Here is a 23,865-nt window from a genome sequence, read left to right as displayed (position 1 = left end):
GGTTTGTTTAATAAGCCATGCTCTCTTTATTCAATCATCACCAAAATCTAGGAATCAACTCAGACATGACCCAAGCTCGTACATATTCAAGTTTGTGCAATTCTGTGCACAAACCTTTGTATTTTTATTTTTCTCCTTGTGGCCCCCCTAGTGGTGCCTACTGGTACTAAAAATGGCAAACAGCCTTTGTTCATTCTTAGCTATCACTGCACCAAGATTGGTTTTTATCTGAGTTACTGTTGTAAAGCTATGAAGTTTTCGTATTTTGACTGCTACCTACAGGACGTTTTCCTTTCTAGCCTAGGCAGCCTTTGAGCTATGGATGATCCAGGGGCAATCTGATGTTCAGATGACCAATATATGAGGTCTGTCCAAAAAGTAACGGACCTTTTGATTTTTTTCAAAAACTATATGGATTTGAATCACATGTGATTGCATCAGCCAAGCTTGGACCTTCGTGCGCATGCGTGAGTTTTTTCACGCCTGTCAGTTGCGTCATTAGCCTGTGGGCAGGCTTTGAGTGAGCACTGGTCCACCCCCCTCGTTGGATTTTTATTGTCAGGGAAATGGCAGAGAGGCTGCCGCTTTGCTCCATGAAATTTTTTTTCTAGTAACTGTTAGAGACAGCCAGTTGGAAACCATTCGAAAGATTCAGATGGATTTGTCTTCTGTCGGCGTCACACGGATTAAGGAGTGTTAAAACCTTTTTAAAGAGGCCCACAGCGGCGGAGGGTGCACGGCGCACCAAGCGGCCATCGACAGGCTGGAGCGACCAGATCATTTCCAAACTGAACGCTGTGTTGATCCAGGACATCATATGACTACCACAGAAATGGCAAGAGAGCTGGACATAGCACTTTTGCGGCACATTCCACTGTTACAGGAGATTTTGCAATGAAAGACGTGTGGAGGATTTCGCGCATTGGCTCTGTGCCGACGCGCGAAATCAACAAAAAAAAAAAACGCTCAACAAAAAAACACCTCCATGTTGGAAACCATTCGGAAGATTCAGATGGCTTTCGATGGCTTTTCAGTCGAGTGAGTATCCGCGAAATTGTGTAACAGCTGGACATGCCACAACATGTCCTGTGCGACTTCCAACATGGAGGTGTTTTTTTTTGTTGCCCGCCATGAGCGGCTCCGTGCCGACGCGCGAAATCCTCCGCATGTCTTTCATTACAAAATCTCCTGTAACAGTGGAATGCGCCGCAAAAGTGCTATGTTCAGCTCTCTTGCCATTTCTGTGGTAGTCACATGATGTCCCGGATCAACACAGCGTTCAGTTTGGAAATGATCTGGTCGTTCCAGCCTGTTGATGGCTGCTCGGTGCGCCACGCATTCTCCGCCGCTGTGGGTCGTCTTTAAAAAGTTTTTAACACTACTTAATCCGTGTGACGCCGACAGAATCTTCACCGAAATCCATCTGAATCTTTCGAATGGTTTCCAACTGGCTGTCTCTAACAGTTTCTGAAAAACATTTCATGGAGCAAAGCGGCAGCCTCTCAGCCATTTCCCTGACAATAAAAATCCGACGAGGGGGGTGGACCAGTGCTCACTCAAAGCCTGCCCACAGACGAATGACACAACCGACAGGCATGAAAAAACTCATGCATGTGCATGAAGGTTCAAGCTTGGCTGATACAATCACACATGATTCAAATCCATATAGTTTTTGAAAAAAATAAAAAGGTCCGTTACTTTTTGGACAGACCTCGTAAAGTAGCTTCATGAGTCTATTATGCAAACCCTGAGCTCCACAGACATGAGCTCTTAACCTAAATGGAATTAGGTGTTTCTCAAAAACAGCTGCTCTTGGGGGTGTGAATATCCAAACACAGATATGTACATCTTGCTTAAACAAATTGAAATCATAGATACCCATTTTTAAAACTTCAGTTGTAGCTCATCAGTAAAACAGCTAACCCCCAAGTGACCAAGCTATTTTAGTGACTAATATGACAGAGTGAAGCCTCCGCTCCTCTTTCCATGACAAAAACTCCTGTAACAGTGGAATGTGCCGTTCATTTCCAAACTGGACGCTGTGTTTTATCCGGGACGTCGTCTGACTAGCACAGGAATTGTGAAAAGACGTGGACATCAGCACTTTATCGGCACATTGAGACAGACGTGCAGAGGAATTCTGCGCGTCGCGGTGGTGCCGCATGGTGCACAGCAACGCCGTGATGAAGCCTCACGGGACATGTTCTGGCATGTCCAGGCACATCCACAATTTCTCGGATAATCACTCGATGGAAAAACCACCGACAGCTGTCTGAACGCCATCTCAAAGCCGTCCTGTGAGACCAAAACGGAGGTGGTTTTGTCTCGCTCCATCGTGACACGCGAAGCCTCCGCTCGGCTTTCCATGACAAAATCTCTTGTTAAAAGTGAAATCTGCCGGAAAATGGTTGATGTACAGCTCTTGTGATAACCAGAGAAATGGCACACGATGGTCACGGATCCAGACAGCCATCTGTTTAGAAATGAAATGGTCGTTCAGCCTGTCGATGGCGGCTTCGGAGCACGGCGCGCCCCAAAGTCACTGGGGGCCGTCCTTAATGCGACAGTAACACTCCTTATTCTCTACCAAACCCGTAACATTTTCACCGAAAGCCAGATAAATTTTTCTAATGGTTTCCAGCTGCCAGTCTCTAACAGTTTCTGAAAAAATTCTGATGGAAAAAAAGCCCAAATCATTCCGCCATTTCCTGACAATGAAAATCTGCCGAGGGGCTGGACCACTCCTCACTCAAAGCCTGCTCACAGGCGAATGACGCAACCGACAGGCGTGGAAAAACTCACACATGCGCACGAGGGTTCAAGCTTGTCTGACGCAATCACACGTGATTCAAATCCATATGGTTTTTGAAAAAAATAATAAGGTCGGATACTTTTCTAATAGACCTCGTACATAGAAACTGATGTAGGGGTGGGCGTTTATAAGCTCCTGCTTCTGCCCACACCCTTTCAGCTGCACCAAATTGGTAATTGTTTATGAGTTTTGTTGTATATGTTTCTGTTTTTCTCTTGATTTGTTTTGTAAATGAGAGATTTTGTTCATGCATGTGTGCTGAATAAACCATTCATTCACATAAGCGTATTGAGAAGAAGAAGGGTACTATCTCACTGGGCTGCAAGGGCATGCATTTGGAAATTGCAAAGGAATTCGTTTGATGTCATGTAACGTTTGCTGGGTGGTACTTCACTCACAGGGCATCAAGCCTGGATTTTAAACCGTTGAAAGTTGGCAAAGTGACAAGGGTCCTCACTGTATGTTCCCAGAGCCATTGCAGTTGTTGTGTGACCCTCTGAATGCACTCACTGGGACTCCTAATGTGAGATTCATGAGAAAACTGCGGGAGAGGTGGGCCAAACGCATGAGCTGCTGGGGAGCACACCAAAATAGCTTCTGAAAGAGGCAGAGCTGCTGCTGTAGTTGCAGCAGGCTTCAGAACTCCTATTCAAGCTTTTTTGACTTTTAATGGCATTTAATGTTTTTATTTATTTTTTTATTTATTTTTTATTCATCTGAAGTGCTCTCTCTGCCGCCACCCCCAACCGCCAATTCAATTTCAATTTCAGTGGAGCTTTATTGACATGGGAAACATACGTTTACATTGTCAAAGCAAATGTTACATATAGCAAAAAATAAAAATTAAGAAGATGTAGTGGTGGGCACAGTTCCGCTAATCCACTAATCCACTAACTTTTTGTTAGCAGATTAGCTTTTGAGCTGATTTTGAAAACCAACAGTGGACCACTCAGCTTCTGTTAAAATTAGCTCCGCTAACTTTCAGGCTGCTAACTTTTTTTTGTTTTTGTTTGCTGGCATAGTGAATAAAACTTAAGTCAAAATCATACATTTTAGTACTTACCTGTTGCGTGTTTCGCAATAGTCAAACAGGTGTGAGCTCAGCCCTCCCTCAGCAGAAGAGAGCGAAGCCGACCGGCTACTTGCCCAAAATGGGGAAGAAACAGAGAAGAGAAAAAAGTAATTTACTTTCAACATGCTAAAAGACAGACAGTGTGGAGGAGACATGAAGCGCAACACACTTTTCACTTATGGTTATAAACAACTAATTCCAGACAGTTTGTCAATAGTAACGGTAACTGTATCATTTTTATAGAGAGAGAATATCACACATATGATATATTTTTTAAAGGAATGCGCTAACTTCTGAAGGTTTGAGCTCTTAACAGACTTCAAATGTCTCTTTAGATCACTTCCCATCCACCCTTGTCAAAATGCATCAAACACTGCCATCTATTGAACATGAGTGTGAATAGCCTCCGTCCATATTGGTCATGATTGAATTACACTTCACAAACAGAATTTTCAGTTTTGCAAATGCCTTTTTTTTTTTTTTACAAATGAAAAAAATGAGATATTAACAGATACGTATTTATTTGTAAAAACCAACACACATGCTACAGTACCTTGTGTGTTGGTTTTTACAAACATAAACTAACCAGTGAAGGAGACTAATTTTTCCCATAATGCCTTTCGGCAAGTGTGTGTGTTAAAGCTCAAACCCTCAGAATTTAGCGCATTCCTTTAAAAGATATGTCATATATGTGATATTTTCTCTGTGTAAAAATGACACAGTTACCGTTAATATTGACAAACTGTCCAGAATTAGTTGTTTATGAGTAAAACTATAAGTGAAACGTGTGTTACACTTCATGTCTCCTTCACACTTTTTTGGCATGTTGAAAGTAAATTACTTTCCCCCCCTTTTGGGCAACAGCAGCTGGTCTGCTCTGCTCTTTTCTGCTGAGAGAGGACTGACCTCACTTCTGCTGAGGGAGAGCTGAGCTCCCAGCTGTCTGACTATGTAAGTCAAAAGCTCTGGCTTGTTGTTCATTTTTGGGTTCGTGATCGTTTTCGATTTTACTCAGAAGCCTCAGCGGTGCTTAAACTCAAAACTGGCTTATCAGTACCCAACAGTACTAAACGTTAGCAGTTATGTGTAACTTCCGCTAAAATGTTTTGTGGTTTATCGGTTTAGCATTATAAAAGCTAACTTTTTGGTTAGCTGTGCCAACCACTGATCTAATCTAATCTAAAACCTCTGCCACCAGGATGGATGGTGACAATCTCCAGTTACTGTTCACCCGAGCTTCACTGTAAGTGACTAAATGCTTTGAAATATTATGGTTAATAACAGCATCTCCAGCAGTTAGGAACTGAAGCAGGTAGTGGATTTCTTCATGTTTATTAGAGTTAAATAATTTCCTGGTTGTGCTACCAGTGGGGAGTCAGTCCTTCATTGGTGAAGGTGGTGAATTAAGACATTATGAGGAGTCCAACACTCAAAGAACTTTGGTGAGAAGAGAAAAATCCTTCACTCAGGATATCAAAAGAGCTACAAAGGCTGAAGATGTTGATGTTAGGGAGAGGTGGGCGGATCAATCCTAATACTGATAATATCGATACCAACGCTGGTATTGATACTGAACGATCCTCGTGTAAAAAGATCAATACTCAAGCTTTTTTCTCCTGCACACAATGACTGCTGTGCATGCAGATTCATCACAGTCTACTCTCTGTCTGTAAGAGCAGCACTGCACTGTGTCACACAACATAGAGCAGTGCACCCTTGTATTGTGGTTTGTCAGCCCTCAACCTCAGGAGATTTTAAGTTGTGTTAAAAAATGTTGATTGTGATGATAAAGTATTTTGTTGTCATGTACATTGTTTGGCGAAATTCTATCCTAGGTCTTTTGGATCCATTGGATCTATGAGGCTTAAATATGAAAAAGTATCAGTATCGATATCAATATTGGCGATACTGGCCCTGTATTTACTTGGTATCGGATCAATACCAAAATTCCCGGTATCACCCACCTCTAATGTTAGGCGAGGGAGAAGAATGACAGTACATGTCATGCTTCCCTTTGTGAGCAGCTGATCAGACCACAGGTTCACCAGGGGTGGAATTCAAGGGATCGGTTTGGCCTCTCACTGAGCAACACCTATAGAGTCATGGTCAACTACAGCCCATGTCACAGTATTGCAGGACACAATTCTTCCACATTTGTGGCAGAAACCAAACAGAAGGCAACCACTGACTTCAAGGAATCCTCCTGCTCCTTTATCCTATTGATGTTGACCCTTTCCTGCAGATTAGTTACCTTCTTTATTATGCACAGACAGTCCTTGTGGAGAAATGATGAGGCAGACAGAGCCAATGTAACCAGGAAGTATTGATACAGGCACAAAAACAAAAACAAACCCTTAAACTATATGCCACTCTGTTCACAATGTTCACATCAACAAACAAATGAGCTATAAAATGCCATACACACCATCTTTCATCGCCCCAGTACAGTGTAAAACCAGGATTCATCAGTGAAGAGAACACTTCTCCAAAGTGCCACATGCCATTGAAGGAGAACATCCGTTATAACAACGAGCTACATTCAGATCACGACCCCTTTCATGGCGATGAGCACTCAGATGAGTTTCCTTGAGATGGTCTGACAATTTGTGCAGAAATTCTTCAGAGGAGGAAATCAACAGTTTCATCAGCTGTCTGAACGGCTGGTCTCAGACAATCTCATATGTAAAGAAGCCAGATGTGACAGTTGTGGTCTGGCACGGTAACATGTGATCTATGGTTGTGAGATTGGTTTAATGTACTGATAAATTCCTGCAAACAATGTTGGATGCGGCTTATGGTAGGTAAATAAACATTCATTTCATGGGAAAAAACTGTGTTGGGCATTCCTACAGTCAGCATGCCAATCGTACGCTCCCTCAAAACCTGTAACAATAATCATGCTGTTTAATCAGCAAATTGAATATCCTATACCTGCAAGGTGGATGGAATATCTTGGCAAACATTGCTCACAAACTCTGATTAGAATAGAATAGAATAGAATAGAATAGAATAGAATAGAATAGAATAGAATAGAATAGAATTTAATAGAGCCTTTACATCATTGTACATACATACATACATACATACATACAAACAACAAAATTTGTCCTTTGCATTTAACCCATTGCATTTAATTACAGTTAGACACAATCAAACCACTAGGAGCAGTGGGCAGCCACAGTCTGGTGCCCAGGGACAAACTCCGGATGTAGAGATGCTGCCTTGGTCAGGGGCAGAAACAGAAGCAGACAAGCATGTTTTTTGATTGTGGCAGGAAACTGGAATGCCCGGAGGAAACCCATGCAAACATGTAAACTCCACACAGAAAGGGCGGGAAGCAATCCCACGACCTTCTTGCTGTGAGGCACCACTAACCACTAAGCCACAATTTGGAAACAAAATTTGAGAGAAACAACCTTTTTGTGCGCAAAGATGGAAGTTTAGATCTTTTACTACAATTTAAGAATTAAAATGGAAACATAAACAAAGACACTGCATTGATATTTTTGTTAAATACATAAATTACTCTTATTATTGTATTTTCCAGAGTATACATTGCACCAGAGTATAAGTCACATTGGTCCAAACATGCCTCGTTAAGAGAAAAAAAAAAAAGAACATAAGTTGCATTGGAGCACAAGTCACATTTATCACTTCATGCTAGAAGAAGCAAAATGGATTTAATCACCATATTATTCATTTATAATTCACTCATGGTGCAAAGAAGCACAGCTAACGAGCTAATCAATGTCACTATAAAGGCACAAAATGCAAGCAAACTGCTTCTTTCAGCCACTGAACAGACAATCATATCTGAGGTGAACGTACAGCATAATTTAAACGCAATTTACACTAAATTTTTAGTACATTTATGAAATAGACTCATCATTAATTTTCTCCTGATTATTAAACGAGCTTGTACTTTCAATTAAGTATAAATTTAGGTTTCTTCAAAATAGAAAAAATAGTCCATCTTCATTCAAAAGTGTGATCTTCTAGTAAAAAACAGGTTTTGTTTTGTTTTTTCTTTCTTTCTTTCTGATTTAATTCTGGTGGTTCTGATGTCCCCTTCCTGAAGCAAAGCATCTTGGGACAGATTTGTTGATACACTGTAACTTTGCATGGAGAGAGAGAGAAAAAAAACTTTGGGTCAGAAGTGGCTGGGGGAGTAATGACTCGTCTCGTCGGCATCCCCCTCACCCATTGGCAGAAGGCATGGACCAGTGGGTGTTTTCTCCCTTTGATCACAAATCGAGGTCTGATAACTGAGAAGATCCATGGAAACATCCCCATACCCACCCAGAGGACAGACTGCTTTATTTGAGTCTCTGCAGTCATCTGTTTAGGACTTTTCCTCATTTAACAGTGGATTATCAGACAGACTTTTGACGTAATTTTTGAGCGCTGATCTCTGTTGGATTCTATGTGGAATGTTTCCCAAAGTGGCAGAGCAGTCCAACACAAAACATGGACATTGTGTCCTCTGGACAAAACACGAAAAAGACCATTCAGAAAGTTCAAAAGCCAGCATCTGTGATGGTATGGGGGTGTGTTAGTGCCCATAGCATGGGCAACTTACACATCTGTGATGGTATGGGGGTGTGTTAGTGCCCATAGCATGGGCAACTTACACATCTGTGATGGCGTCATCAATGCTGAAAGGTACATCCAGGTTTTGGAGCAACACATGCTGCCATTCAAGCAACGTCTTTTTCAGGGACGTCCCTGCTTATTTCAGCAAGACAATGCCAGGCCACATTCTGCACGTGTTACAACAGTGTGGCTTCGTAGTAAAAGAGTGCAGGTACTAGAATGGCCTGCCTGCAGTCCAGACCTGTCGCCCATTGAAAATGTGTGGCGCATTATGAAGCGCAAAATACGACAACGGAGACCCCGGACTGTTGAACAGCTGAAGTTGCACATCAAGCAAGAATGGGAAAGAATTCCACCTACAAAGCTTCAACAATTAGTGTCCTCAGTCCCCATCTTTGCTTGTGAACAGCTGAGATTTTACAGATGTTCCTTTTATACCCAATCATGACACTCACAATTAGTGTCCTCAGTTCCCAAACACTTATTGAGTGTTGTTAGAAGAAAAGGTGATGTAACACAGTGGTAACATACCACTGTCCCAGCTTTTTTGAAATGTGTTGCAGGCATCCATTTCAAAATGAGCAAATATTTGCACAAAAACAAAAATGTCTATCAGTTTGAACATTAAATATCTTGTCTTTGTGGTGTATTCAGTTGAATATAGGTTGAAGAGGATTTGCAAATCACTGTATTCTGTTTTTATTTACATTTCACACAACGCCCCAACTTCATTGGAATTGGGGTTGTATTATTTTTGCATTGTGGGTCGACTGCAGCATTAAACTTGGCCCGTAGGCCAAGCCAGACATTTGTGTATCAGACGCTGATGACGAGCAAGACTTTGATGGCAAAGAGAGCAAAGAGTTCAATTCTGATTCACTGGTACTCAAAAATTAAACATTTGATTTCCAGATGGCTGACGAGGATCATTTTGATGAATGTGACTTAATCCATGACTTTTATCCACGACAATGAAAATCCCCTTAATAACCTTTCATGCAGGCACAGTCTGATTTGAGTCATAATACTATATTATGAACCCAAGTCTGAAAAATTGCATAGAACACCTATCCTGGATTGTATGAAGTATGAGTATTTTGTGGTTCTTCAACATTTCATTGAAAATCACTATAATTACCAACTATGAGGTAATTCAACATGATGACATCATATTATGACATCATAAATAATAATAATAAATACTAAGAAATACACCCTTGTATACTTAATTATATATCCGGAGGAGGCCATATGAGGTATGACATCTTGATGTCATAATGGTGAACACTCAATGAGGCTACACAGAGACTTTCTGTATGTTATCAAGGCTACTGAGGGGAGAGGATATAACAATTTTCAGCTTTTTACAAACTTTTTCCTACCTTTTTGCCTATTTTGACTGGACTAATGGTAGTCAAGGTGGGGCAACAGTGTGTCCTAAACTGAATTTCTTTGGTTTTAACTGTGTCTGACTGCACAGTTGCAGATAAAAACTGAAACATATACAATAATATGTTTTGAAATCCCAAATTGTGCATACTACAGTACATGGGGTTGAAGCAATTTTTGCATTTTATTGCATTTTGATGTCCATTTTTTAATCAACAGTAAAACACACTATAAGTCCCTAATAGCTGCCATGTCTGCTAGTGGTTACTTGATCCAAAGTGAAATCTAACTGAATAACACAAATTATTAACACCAAGTCCCTTTGGAAACATTTCCCATATTATAAAAAAATGGAACCAATTTTGAAGCAATCAGAAGCATGGTGCTTGAGGAGATAGCTAACACTCAAATAAACAAACCACAATCGGCGTATGATCACTGAAGTAAAACTGATTAACTTGGCATGACAAATGACTGCACCTAAAAGTTTAATGGATGTTGCCGTAACCAGGTACCACACTAAGTGTGGTAACTACAGTAGTGTTCAGAATAATATTAGTGCTATATGACTACAAAGATTAATCCAGGTTTTGAGTATATTTCTTATTGTTACATGGGAAACAAGGTACCAGTAGATTCAGTAGATTCTCACAAATCCAACAAGACCAAGCATTCATGATATCCACACTCTTAAGGCTATGAAACTGGGCTATTAGTAAAAAAAAAAGTAGAAAAGGGGGTGTTCACAATAATAGTAGCATCTGCTGTTGACGCTACAAACTCAAAACTATTATGTTCAAACTGCTTTTGTAGCAATCCTGTGAATCACTAAACTAGTATTTAGTTGTATAACCACAGTTTTTCATGATTTCTCCAAATCTGAGAGGCATTAATGTTGTTGGTTTGGAACCAAGATTTTGCTTGTTTACTAGTGTGCTTGGGGTCATTGTCTTGTTGAAACACCCATTTCAAGGGCATGTCCTCTTCAGCATAAGGCAACATGACCTCTTCAAGTATTCTGACATATCCAAACTGATCCATGATACCTGGTATGCGATATATAGGCCCAACACCATAGTAGGAGAAACATGCCCATATCACGATGCTTGCACCACCATGCTTCACTGTCTTCACTGTGAACTGTGGCCTGAATTCAGAGTTTGGGGGTCGTCTCACAAACTGTCTGCAGCCCTTGGACCCAAACAGAACAATTTTACTCTCATCAGTCCACAAAATATTCCTCCATTTTCTTTAGGCCAGATGATGTGTTCTTTGGCAAATTGTAACCTCTTCTGCACATGTCTTTTATTTAACAGAGGGACTTTGCGAGGGATTCTTGCAAATAAATTAGCTTCACACAGGCATCTTCTAACTGTCACAGCACTTACAGGTAACTCCAGACTGTCTTTGATCATCTTGGAGCTGATCAATGGGTGAGTCTTTGCCATTCTGGTTATTCTTCTATCCATTTTGATGGTTGTTTTCCATTTTCTTCCATGCGTCCCTGGTTTTTTTTTTGTCCATTTTAAAGCATTGGAGATCATTGTAGATGAACAGCCTATAATTTTTTGCACCTCCGTATAAGTTTTCCTGTCTCCAATCAACTTTTTAATCAAACTACGCTGTTCTTCTGAACAATGTCTTGAACGTCCCATTTTCCTCAGGCTTTCAAAGAGAAAAGCATGTTCAACAGGTGCTGGCTTCATCCTTACCTAGGGGACACTTGATTCACACCTGTTTGTTCCACAAAATTGACAAACTCACTGACTGAATGCCACACTACTATTATTGTGAACACCCCCTTTTCTACTTTTCTTTACTAATAGCCCAATTTCACAGCCTTAAGAGTGTGCATATCATGAATGCTTGGTCTTGTTGGGTTTGTGAGAATCTACTGGTACCTTGTTTCCCATGTAACAATAAGAAATGTACTCAAAACCTGGATTAATCTTTTTAGTCACATAGCACTACTATTATTCTGAACACTACTGTATGAGTTTAAACCTATTAATTAGTTAAAGTTAGCAAAATTAAAACACTGTTGTGAAACAATCCAAAACCTTCATAATGCCTGTGTTTAGAAACACTGTTCTAAAGTGCCTATCAAAAGGAACAATTCAGGTGCCTGTGCTCAATGAGACCTCATTAAGTGAAACTACTCTAACAGCTGCTCCCTTGTTTTGAACTCAGGGTTGCAAATCCGAGGTAGAGCTGCATGTTGAATTGGTACAAATTTTACACTGGATGCCCTTCCTGACACATCTCCACATTACATGGAGACATGGGGCAGGGTTTAAACTGGGAACCTTCCTCAGTGAAACCAAGCACACTAACCTCTTGGCCAACACCCCTGCAACTATTGTAATATATTATGGTTGTTTATCTTCATCTTGCAAATGAACAGGAACTCAACTGAGTGCTTTCAAATCACAGTGTTTTTCTTCATAAACAATAAGTAACAATCAAAAATTAAGTCAAAGTTGTGTTATTTATTTGGGGGAGGTGGTGGTCTAGTGGTTAAGCGTTGGGCTTGAGACCAGAGGACCTTTGCTTCAAATCCCATCCTGACTGGAAAATCACTAAGGGCCTTTGGGTAAGGTCTTTAATCCCCTATTGCTCCCGGTGTGCAGTGAGCACCTTGTATGGCAGCAGCCTCACACTGGGGTGAATGTGAGGCATTATTTGTAAAGTGCTTTGAGCATCTGATGCAGATGGAAAAATGCTATATAAATGTAGTCCATTTACCATTTATTTATGGATTCCTCACACTGTGATTGGCATGACATGCTTTCAACAATATTAAAATGCTCCTCAAAGCCTCAGATATTTGTGAAATCTTGCCTTAGTTTTCTGAGTGTAGCCTAGTCTTACGTGTCTCGTGTTTTTTGTACTGACCATTTTCTTATTTTGACTCCACATCTGCCTGATCTGTAATTCTCTGTCCATTCCCATTTGAATCCCTGCATTACTTACCAACTATGCTTTTGGAATCGCTTGCTGACTGTTTTATCAGTCTGTTGATAAAACAGAAACTATGAAGGAAGGAGAGGAGAGGATTCTTTGAGATTGGATTTTCCAAAGCAGAAAACAGCCTTAGTCATGCACAGTCAATCGAATTTATTTTATTAATGAAAATAATGTTATGTCTTCATGTTATGTTGGTCAACAAAGCCTTGGATCTCATCAACGCATTGCATCTGGCAAAGCATCTGCTGCACTGTCCGATTTGATAAAATACACCTTAAATGAAGACTTTCTGCAAGGCCAAATGTTGGTAAAAACCATTTGGTGTAGCGATAGTCAATAAGTAAACGATTTTTTCTCATTCCAGTTTCATTTCGATATCTTGCTTGTTACTGAAATAATCAAACTGGATGCAGACATTTTCGGTTGCCCTCGTAAGTTGAACAAAGCAATGTTTATCTCTGCATATGCTACAACAGCAAACCATCAGCCATTATTGACCACTGTAGTTGGTTGACTGTTTTTTTGTCTTCAGAGCGACTTCATATTGACAATGCATACTGCTGCTACCACTGGCAGTCAGTATTACATTACACTATTTAGAAAAAGCTCCGCCTTTCCTATCCATGCAAACAGAGATTTGTTTTTGGTAAAGTACCAATTATGAGTGTGAAAAACTAAGTGCATGTGAGGCTATCAATTTAAAGACAGTAAGCAGCCAAGAAAGGAACAAACAGCCAAAATTGCAAAAAAAAAAAAAAAAAAAAAAAATACTAGGGAAGATACTGAACAATGTAGCTGCTGTGGTTATCATAAGTAACTGGTTGTTATTCGTCCGACTGAGGATTTTTTTCTTCCCGGTCTTGTCATTTTACCAATTCATATTGCAGTCCAGTTCGTGGCAGTAATGCTCAATTTGTAGCTTGTCAACTATCAAACACCATGACTTTTCGGTCCTTAGTACTTGTTCAGCAGCAGAGGTACTGAACTTTCATTTATTTTATTTCTATTTATTTATTTGTAAAACTACAATTTGTGAATATTTTGTATATGTGAAAATAGCTTTTTCTGCACATTAAAGGCACTGTTAAAACATTGGCGTTTGTGTCAGGTTGCCATCCTTGGGTACTCCAAAATTAAGGGCCTCTTCACACATAGTGCGAATAAAGTACAACTCCAAGGCGACTCACGGTGAAACAGCTCGTATGATTGAACCATGAAACATCGCGCAGATGGGCAGGCGTGCCCGTGCGACAGTTTGTGCACGAGGGAGTACACTGCCAGCAGCTGCACAATGTGGTTACACATCAAAGAAAAAATAAATACAACCCCAATTCCAATGAAGTTGGGACGTTGTGTAAAATGGTAAAATGCTGTAAAATGTTGGCTTGTCCTGGTGCTGCGGTGCGCCGCTCACAGCCCTCACGGCCTACGTGTCCTGTCAGATGTGACATTCAGATTGCCTGCTGCGTGTCCAAACGAACTAATGGCCCGTTTCTCCTGCCATCGCAAAAGCGATATATGTTTTTGTGTATTTCCACACAAGCACACACACACGCGTGTCCATCAAAACACGAGACGTGTGCTGCAGCTGTGATGTCCAGAAATGGAGATGTCGCAACAGCTGTGGGCAGCCAGCCACGCCCCCTGTCCTGTCAGAGCACAGATCAAGATGTCACTCTGTGATCAGAGGAGTGATGCCTCACCTAAGGGGGGGGCGAACACACACACTGATGTGTTGTGGGGGGAGGGGGTGCATGAAACACATGCACACGTGTTGTGGGGGGAGCCGACATTCTGGCATGCCACATGTACACTTGGCAATTTCACAGTGGTGGGGGCACTTAGACAAATTTCACATCCAGCTCAACAGTGATTGTCTGCAGACTGTTTTTGTGATGATAGGACAAATGGCCACACATTTTCTAAGTGGCATGTGAGCGTTGTCAGATGGTCATGATGTTCTGGAATTTGGCCAACACCTGTCGCGAGAGGGTTCGATGGGCTCTCACAGCGCACACTCTGTCTTTCAGCCACTGGTGTATGCAAATAGTTGTAGCAACAGGTGTACGAGACGTTGGAGGCAGCTAGGAAATGACACCTTTTGCACACGATTCCTGCTTCATGTGCACTTTCTGTGCAAATCGACCACATTCGCACTATGTGTGAATGGGGCCCTAACTGGTGGAGGAATATGAACATCTTTGGCCTTACCACCCTCACTCTGAAACTGTGTAACATGGCGCCTTGAAATTGCATGGTACTTTGCATAATTGAGAGAATACACAACAGTGGTATGCTGTGATGGAAGAATTACAGTACCTTCTCTAGCAGGTAACCAATCACCAGAAATCCCTTTCCTCCCAACATCTGCTCCTGCATGGCCACTGAGCTCCTGAGCAGCTCTACCAGAAAGGCCAGAAGAGTGGCACTGCAAGAGAGAGAAAGAAATAGGCTTAAAATCCATTTACTCAATTGGCACTGACACATACTTCAAGTGGTGACAGTTATTTTATAAACAGCATCACTACAGGGCCACCATGAGACCGAGGTCACCAAAAATCATATTGAGAGAATGTCAAAAATCAGCTGGAACCTATATCGCACCACTTTCAGTCCTCTTCAATCCAGCAGAAAAAGTGGGCTCACTGGGCCCTGAAGGAACCTGAAATGGTTGAGGTGGTGGCGTAGAGCAAGTTTTGATGGGGATTGTGTGGCCAGCATGGGTAAGAGATGAACTAAAGTATTTTTTTTGTTACAAGATAACTCACTGGAGAACATTTTTGTCTTTGTTGTGAGGCTTTTCAGTTGAAAGCTTTGGCTAAGTGACAGTGGTGCTTCTTAATCGGCTTTCCCTCACATCCTCTCATGGCCCCTGCTGCAACACCACTCTGCATGACAAGCAAAATGGCCAGAGATATAACACATAAACTACGTGCATACAAGTGGAGTGTAAAATTAACTTTACTATGTTGTGCGACTGTTTGCCGTGCCAGTTTTCAATCAGTGCTCACTTTAACTACGACTTACAGTCAAATTAAGCCACAGAGGAAACCTATCCAGTCAAGTAAGTTAAGTCCCTTCAGCTGCTCCCTTGGGGTCACCACAGCAGATCCAAGGTGGACAAACATGTTGATTTGGCAGAGGTTTTATGTCGGATGCTCTTCCTGATGCAACTCCCACATTACATGGAGAAAAGTGACAGGGGTGGGGTTTGAACCGGAAACCTTCTCCGCTGAAACCAAGTGCACTAACCACCTGGCCATGACCCCTGGCCTCGGAAACATATTCACTGATTTCCATTAAACTCATCGCTATGTGTCCTTGTCCCTGAAGAAACGGCAAGTGATCTAAGAGCACTTGCTGTTTCTTCAGCACATACTATAACACCTTCTATTCCATTTGAGACAGCTGAGGTAAATAATGTACCACTGCGTAGAAATCAGAGCAACAACAGATAAGACGATTCCAGTATACTGCTGAGATCACAGCAGATCCACAGGCACTGCTCTGCTGTATGAAGTTCCTTTCTACAGCAGCTTTGAACTCAGCCGAGCCGGTTTTAGCGGCACTCGATCTAAGAGTCAAGGACAAGACAAGTGACAGGAAGAGTGGCACACTGTGAGTGGCAGACTTTAGACCTGTGAGAGAAAAAGAGCAGAGATGAGAGAAAACTTCAGAGGTACAGAACTTTGGGCATCAGGGGTTTTAGCTGCAGCATGACAACTTGTGTGTCTGTCTCGTTGTACTGCTGTCACTGGGCTAACACAGGATTAGAGCGAAGCTTTGAATACATCCAGGCCACAGCGGGGTAGCTCTGGCCAGCTCAGGATGATAACAGCGGTGACAGAAATATGAAGCAGGCAGCAGAGATGAAAATCGGAGTCTGGATTAGTTCATTCCAGGCCTAGAAAAAAAATTTAAACATGCAGTGTGCAGAAACCATCACACAGCTCACCAATCAACACATGAACTGGCACAACTGTTCAATTGTCAGAGTTGGAAAACTACAAAGGAACAATTTTGTCAGGAGCTCCCTCTGTTTTTGATGTCAAACCAGGGAGTTAGACTCTGATGATACAAACAGGATGTGTGATGATGCATACCGTAACCTTTACATTCTTCTTGTTGTACTGTCACATGAAACCCCATTCTGCTTCTTGAAGAAGTACAGCCTTTGTTGGCATTATACATATAAATACAACAAAATTTGTCCTCTGCATTTAACCCATCCTAATTACATTTAGACACAATCCAACCACTAGGGGCAGTGGCAGCCACAGTCCAGCACCCGGGATCCAACTCCAGATTTAGAGACGCTGCCTTGGTCAAGGGCAGAGAAAGGAACAGACCGTAAATGAGCGTGTTCTTGATAGTTGGAAGAAACTCACGCAGACACGGGAAGAACATGCAGACTCCACACAGAAAGGGTGAGAAGCGATGCCACGACCTTTTTGCTGTGAGGCACCAGTGCTAAACACTAATCCACTGTGCCGTGTCTTGACAGACAGAACCATTTAAAACAAATTTTTCTAAAACACACACACACACGCATGCACACAAACTCAGTTATTTTTAATTTTAACACTCCTTCATTAATACACTATCACAATCTTTTTGTGGGAAGCAGCCAGCTGGGCATCACAAATAGATAAGGACTTAATTTATCTTTTTACTTTTTTATTGACAGCTTCTCTAATCAATGTCAGTAAAAGGATTAATTGGACAGTGAAAACATCCTAAATTCAACACAGTCGATGTTGCATATAATAATTAAAATTCTGTTTTCAAAAGTTAATCAATAGGATTTATTGTCATAATCACGCATTAAACTTTTTGACAACACATTGTCATTTTCTCTGTTGCTATATCATCAGCATATTATGTAGGAGAGTTGAGAAGATTATGGAATATAAATATGCACATTCAAATCAATATTTTGACAATTAAAATAGGACTGCTAATCAGCATCACCTATTCTGAAGTCCAGCAATTTAAGTCATACACAACGAGTTCATATAAAGATTAAACTAGTGGTCCAAACCTAGCAAACACATGACGTATTGATGACATCAGGTTTTGGTCAAGACACAGTCATGTCAGAACATGACATCATCATGACATCATCTTCATGCCAACAATTGATGTCATTTAATGACATCCATAATCAGCTGTCGTGATGTTATTTGGATGCATTTTATGGATAATTCTGTGACAGTCATAAAATGATACCCAGCAGACGTCATGTAAATGTTGCAAGACTGGCTGGTTATTGAATATCGCAGTAAACATTTCTATGTTGCTGTGACATTGTGGTGACGTCACTTTTTGGTCAACATGAAGTTTTATTGTGATGTTGTCATGACGTAATTGTGTAGAGTCCTAGCTACGTTTTAGCTATGTCATCAAGTGACGTTGTATTGTGACCATTACGCAACCTTCTCACAACCAAAAAAAAAGCCTTTCTATGACCATTTGTTGACCAAAGAGGCTTCCATCTGATTACATTATAGTAAGTCCCTCTGGTTGCTCCCTTGTTTTTTACTCGGAGTCGATACAGTAGATCTATATATATAGATTGGATTGGCGGGAGAGTATATTTTGAGAGATCATAATGTAATCAGGTGGGCAGGGGCAGTGGCCAACAGTTCCAGTACAGGTGCTGGTTGTGCCTTTCTTCACGTCTGTCTGGTTGTGAATCCATTCTGCTGTTTTGTCTGAACTACAGTTTAAATAAATCATCCTTCACCTGCAAAACCTGCATGTTTTATTCAGCATTTGGGTTTATTCTCTCGTAAATACTGTGCAAAATATTTAAGTAAGATAAATTCTAGGGGTGGGAAAAATATGCTCATGACATTACAATATAAAATATTATCTATAGCTATATAATTCATATGCAAATAAATAAATAAATAAATAAACATAGCAAAAAGACATCCTTGCATGATGCTATGTGGCAGACAAGGTGATACATCAATTACAGTGCATATCACTTGTAAATTAAATGTCAAATGAGCAGACTATTCAAAATACATAAAGAATTAGGAAAATATTGGAGTATTGTTTTAATTTTGGTGCCATATGCCCTGAGGTATTAAGCCATAAACATTGGGGAATTTAACCCGATTACATCTGCTGTTTTGAAAGGTCAGAACCATTAACCTGTGAGAAATGTTGATTTGCGTGACGGCAACTTCTGAACCTCCCGACAGAGCTATTTTGGCTTGTGTGTTGACGTTGATGGGAAGAACATAGTTTTTTACCATTAGAATTAGTTTTTTTTTTGTTTGTTTTTTGGTGGAGTTTCAAATTGAATATGTCCAAATGGTCAACAGGTGTGTTGTGGCAGAGTCCAGCAACACCACTTGTGATGGTTATTAAGTGCACAGTTTTCCCAAAGATAAGATTTTTGAAGGAGAAGTGCCAGCGTTTTGTCTTCCCTTCCTGGAAAGGACTGACAAGTACAGCCGGCACACCATGAGAAGTGGGTTTAAAAAAACAAACTTGGATCTAAACAAGGATGTTATCCCTTCCATTCATGTGGCCAGCAGAACTCTGACAAAGCGTGTTGCCTCTCCTGAAAGCATGGAATCGGACGTGTTTTTTTCCACTGTTACAGAGATTAAATGGCATCTGTCCCAGACTATGCCGAGAGCCGGTGAGTCTAGTGAAGAAAGCCACACAAGTTTATGCATGTGTTTATAAGTGTGACCACGAAGAGTAGGAGACAAAGTGATGGCGGGTGATGACAGCAGATGGGTTTGTTTGTGATTTTAACGGGAGAGTTGTGACGTGAACGCGAGACTGTCTCTCAGCAATTTGTGTTTGTGACATGTATGCTTAATGGATCACTGACTGTGGATGGACAAACGAAACAATGAAGCAACACAAATGTGACGATGGCTATAAAATGTTTACTGACCGTCATGTGGAACTCATACAATTTGGAAGTTTTGAAAGGAGATAATGAAAATATGGAGATGTGTGGAAGCAAAGCAGTGCAGACAGAACTATATTCTACATGGCTGCTGTGTGTGAACACAGAAAGAGCATTATTAGTGCCCCCATGGGACTAATAAAGGAACAAAAATACATAAGATGTACTATGGACATTATAAATGAGTTTTTAAACTCTAAAATACTAAACCACAAATTAATATATACTTTGTGAATGGTGACTGTTAAGAACATGTCTTTTTAAACACCTCCCTGATTCACCTCCCTAATATGTGTATCAAATGACAAAGCATTAGGGCCCCTTCACACATAGTGCAAATATGTACAACTCAGGGCAATTCACAGCGAAACAGCTCATATGAGAGAACCAAGAAATATTGCGCCGACAGGCAGGCATGCACGATCCCGGTGCGACGATGTCTTTCGAGCAGTAACACAGTGCGAGCTGCTGCAGCTGCAAGCACTGTGTTACTGGTTGCACCACATCATGCCGCTGCTGTGGAGGAAAACAAAATAAAAACCAGCAGCATATCCACATGAACTGAGGGTCCAGTCTAACTGGAACAGCCTGTCAATGTGCACGCTCTTCAGCCTGTCGCAAATGCGATATATGTTTTATGTATTTCAATATGAGGACAGCAAGCACACACACACGTATGCCCGTCAAAACACAGTGCATGTTCTGCAGCTCTGATGTCCAGGACTAGTGTTGTCAACAGCTGCCATGCCCCTGTCCTTTCACCACACAGAGAGTCAATCTGTGTTCAGATTAGAGGCACCTCACATGCGGGGGGTGTGCAAACCACACACATGCATGTGTTGGGGGGGAGCGCACAACACATACACACGTGTTGTGGGGGGAGTCGACACTCTGGCACGCCACATGTGCATTCGACAACTCTACAGTCGTGGGGGCACTTAGACAAATTTCACATCCAGCTCAACAGTGATTGTCTGCTGACTGTTTTCGTGATGATAATACGAATGGCCACATATTTTCTAAGTGCCAAATGAGCAGTGTTATATGTTTGCGTGTGTCAGCTGGAATTTGGCCGACACCTGCCGCAAGAGGGTTCAATGGGCTCCCACAGGTCATATTCTGTTTTCAGCCGCTGGTGTACACAAGTAGTTCAAGCAACAGGTGTATGAGGTGTTAGAGGCAGGTATGATTTCACACATTTTGCCTATGATTCCTGCTTCATGCGCACTTTATGCACAATTTGACCAAATTCGCACTATGTGTGAAGGGGCCCTTACTCACGTTACTGCTCAAATTCACAAATTCACTGCTCAATACTGACGATACAATGCAAAACAATTCACCCTGTTTCCGATTCGATGTGATGTGATATGTATTTGATGGCGATTCAATTCGTCACAATGCAATACAATGCCATTTCGTGCGATACGATTAGGGATGGATGTTGACAAGATTTTATCGATATCGATGCCATTATCGATTCCCTTATCAATACCCTTTGTGAATTTTTTGTGTACTAAAAGTAGGCTTTATAGGTTTTCAATGTCAACAACATTTTACTGAGTCTTAAAGTAAATAAATATGAAATTGGCCACTGGATCCTTGATCTCTGAACATAAATACAAATCAATAAAATCTGTACATGGTCACTGGATCCTTGATCTCTGAACAGAAATAGAAATAAACAAAATCTGTAGTTTTTGTCAAAAGCATTTCCTTTCAGATATTAATGGCACAAATGTAACTCCATAGAGTCTGAGCTAAGCTCTTGCAGCTGTGCTGCACATCATGTAATTCATAAAAAATGCAGAATATCCCATTTTGGTTAAAAAAAAAAACAACAACAACAACAACTACAAAAAAAACGGGTTTGATCGGTTGTAGTTTATTATTTCCATTATAACATTTGGAAAGATGTCATTTGATTTAAAATGGCAATTCACTCTGAAGCTATTAATTCCGACCAAAATCTGTGTGGCCATTTGGAGTTGTGCACTTAGTCCCACAAAACAGAGGATATTATTATTGTTATTAATATTATTATTATTGAGTATTATTTCCATTACCTGATGGATAACTTTAGTTTACCCTTTGGTGCTCAGTTTGGTGCTCACGCCAGTGGATTTGCCGATTCTAAAAACCAGCGAAGCAGAGAACCAGCGAACAGCGGGTCGGAGCGCTGCTACATTGCTTCAAGCTTCATGCAGACCCGCTGCAGTCTGCAATCAACGTAGGGAAATGATCATTTTCTGATAAACACCCTCAAAAACAACGCCTGCTCCGGTGTCCTGTACCGAAGGACCGATAAGGAAATCGCTAAGCAAAAAGGCTATTGATGTCATCATGTGTTTTGTGGTAGAAATGTGCTTTCTGGCTTCCGTCAGTGGTGCATTTGGAAAAAAATCTATGCAAGTACGCAGTCAGTGATCCATCGTGATTCAACCCGTCAAATGAATCGATGCACTTGCATCGTGCACATTTGTATCTAGATACCGATTTGTATCGATTAATCTCCACATGCCTAGTCCCCACGGAGAGACAGAAGCTTGTTGGCATTATGTCCCATTTTATGTTCATAGTGGTGGGACACAACAAAAAGATGTTGTTATTTCTATTGGGAGAAACAAAAATATTTAACACTACTCTTAAATAAAACTTGAAAATGTGTACTTTAGTTTTGTGAATTGTTTGACTATAAATCAAAAACACAGGGTTAGATATTGTATGTACATCAAGACTATTATGTCATTATCCAGAAAGCTGTAGAGATTGCATTACTTCCAGGTCATTAACTCAGATTCCAAATAGAAATTTCTCATGCATGGCGCACTCACCATACAGTGGTTTCCACCTGGCTGTCATTCAGCTGATGGTAATCCATCTGAGCAAAGAGGGGAAAGAGAACTTGGATTCCACCAATGGAGTGGATGGCACTGTGGATGGAATGTGTCACTGTGGCTTTCACATTCTGTCAGGATATTAAAAAGCACATTAACATGAAACATACAAAAACCAGCAATGTCATTCCATTACAATGGCTTCACAATATTTAAATTGGATGCTACAGAAGCAGAGTTGGAACTGGTTTGGGATGAAACACCGACCTGCAACATTAGAGCGTGTGGTGAGTGCACAAAGATGGAGAAATTTTCTTTTGGTGATGACTCCAGGCAGAGCTGAGCGTCAGTGGCCTTGGCGTTATAAGTGAAGGCAATGGAGTTCGCCAGCTTTCCGTCATACAGCACTTGCTTGTGATGCTCTGCTAAGTGCATATCACTCTCTGACTTAAACTTAAATGTGCTCTGCAAAGGGGAAGAAAAAGGCAGATCCAAATAAGGTGAGACAGATGGAAAGTTACAGAATGTGAAACCCCTTCATGTACTTTCTTCAAATTTATACTCTTTAATCACAAGTAAAAAAAAAAAAATCTTGGCTGCATTATCTAATCAGGCACCACGGTGGCTTTGTGGTTAGCACTGTTGCCTCGCACCAAAAAGCCCGGGGGACTCTATTCCCGCCTGGACCTTTCATCGTGGAATTTGCATGTTTTCCTCATGTGTGTTTGTAGGTTTCCTCTAGGTGCTCCGACATCCTTTCAATTCCAGAGTCATGCAGGTTAGATGAATTGGAAAATTTAAATTGGCCTTAGATATGAGTGAGTGTGTGAAAGTGTTTGTCTCTATGTGGCGCTGTGATAGACTGGCAGAACGTCCAGCGTGTACCCCACCTCTCACCAAATGACTAATAGGACAGGCTCCAGCTCTCCCATGACCCTTAATTGGAATAAGTGCATATGGGAAATTAATGAGTTGAGGTCTTATCGAAACTACATAAAAATATAAAACAAAAATAATGTATCACAAACACACAAAGCCTTGAATATAACCAACAATTTTAAAATAAAATCTGATACAAGTTGAGCAATGATGTCAAAAAAGCTACAAGGTGGAAGAGTAAAAAAAAAAAAACACATGGCAGTACTTTAGGCAGTCATCCACAAATAACTGTTGAATTGGTAGAGGAAACTATTTCACAGTGATATTCTAGATCATACTTGCCAACATTTGAATTTACTAGTGCGGGACACCCACGTGT

The 23,865-nt window shown here is 41.0% G+C and overlaps 1 protein-coding gene across 1 annotated transcript in view; it reads right to left on the bottom strand.

The window, feature by feature from the left end:
- nbeab (neurobeachin b) overlaps nucleotides 1-23,865 on the bottom strand; it is a 1,103,372-nt gene that overhangs the window by 622,312 nt on the left and 457,195 nt on the right. The window contains exons 9-11 of the mRNA XM_034168398.1: nucleotides 22,875-23,072; nucleotides 22,605-22,738; nucleotides 15,153-15,261 (exon numbers count right to left, since the gene is read on the bottom strand). Coding sequence (XP_034024289.1) covers nucleotides 15,153-15,261; nucleotides 22,605-22,738; nucleotides 22,875-23,072 — 441 coding nt within the window. The remainder of the gene's footprint in view (nucleotides 1-15,152; nucleotides 15,262-22,604; nucleotides 22,739-22,874; nucleotides 23,073-23,865) is intronic.

The sequence above is a fragment of the Thalassophryne amazonica genome, chromosome 4 (assembly GCF_902500255.1).
Source record: "Thalassophryne amazonica chromosome 4, fThaAma1.1, whole genome shotgun sequence".
NCBI classification, from domain to species: domain Eukaryota; kingdom Metazoa; phylum Chordata; class Actinopteri; order Batrachoidiformes; family Batrachoididae; genus Thalassophryne; species Thalassophryne amazonica.
This window is presented reverse-complemented; position numbering and strand designations above follow the sequence as displayed.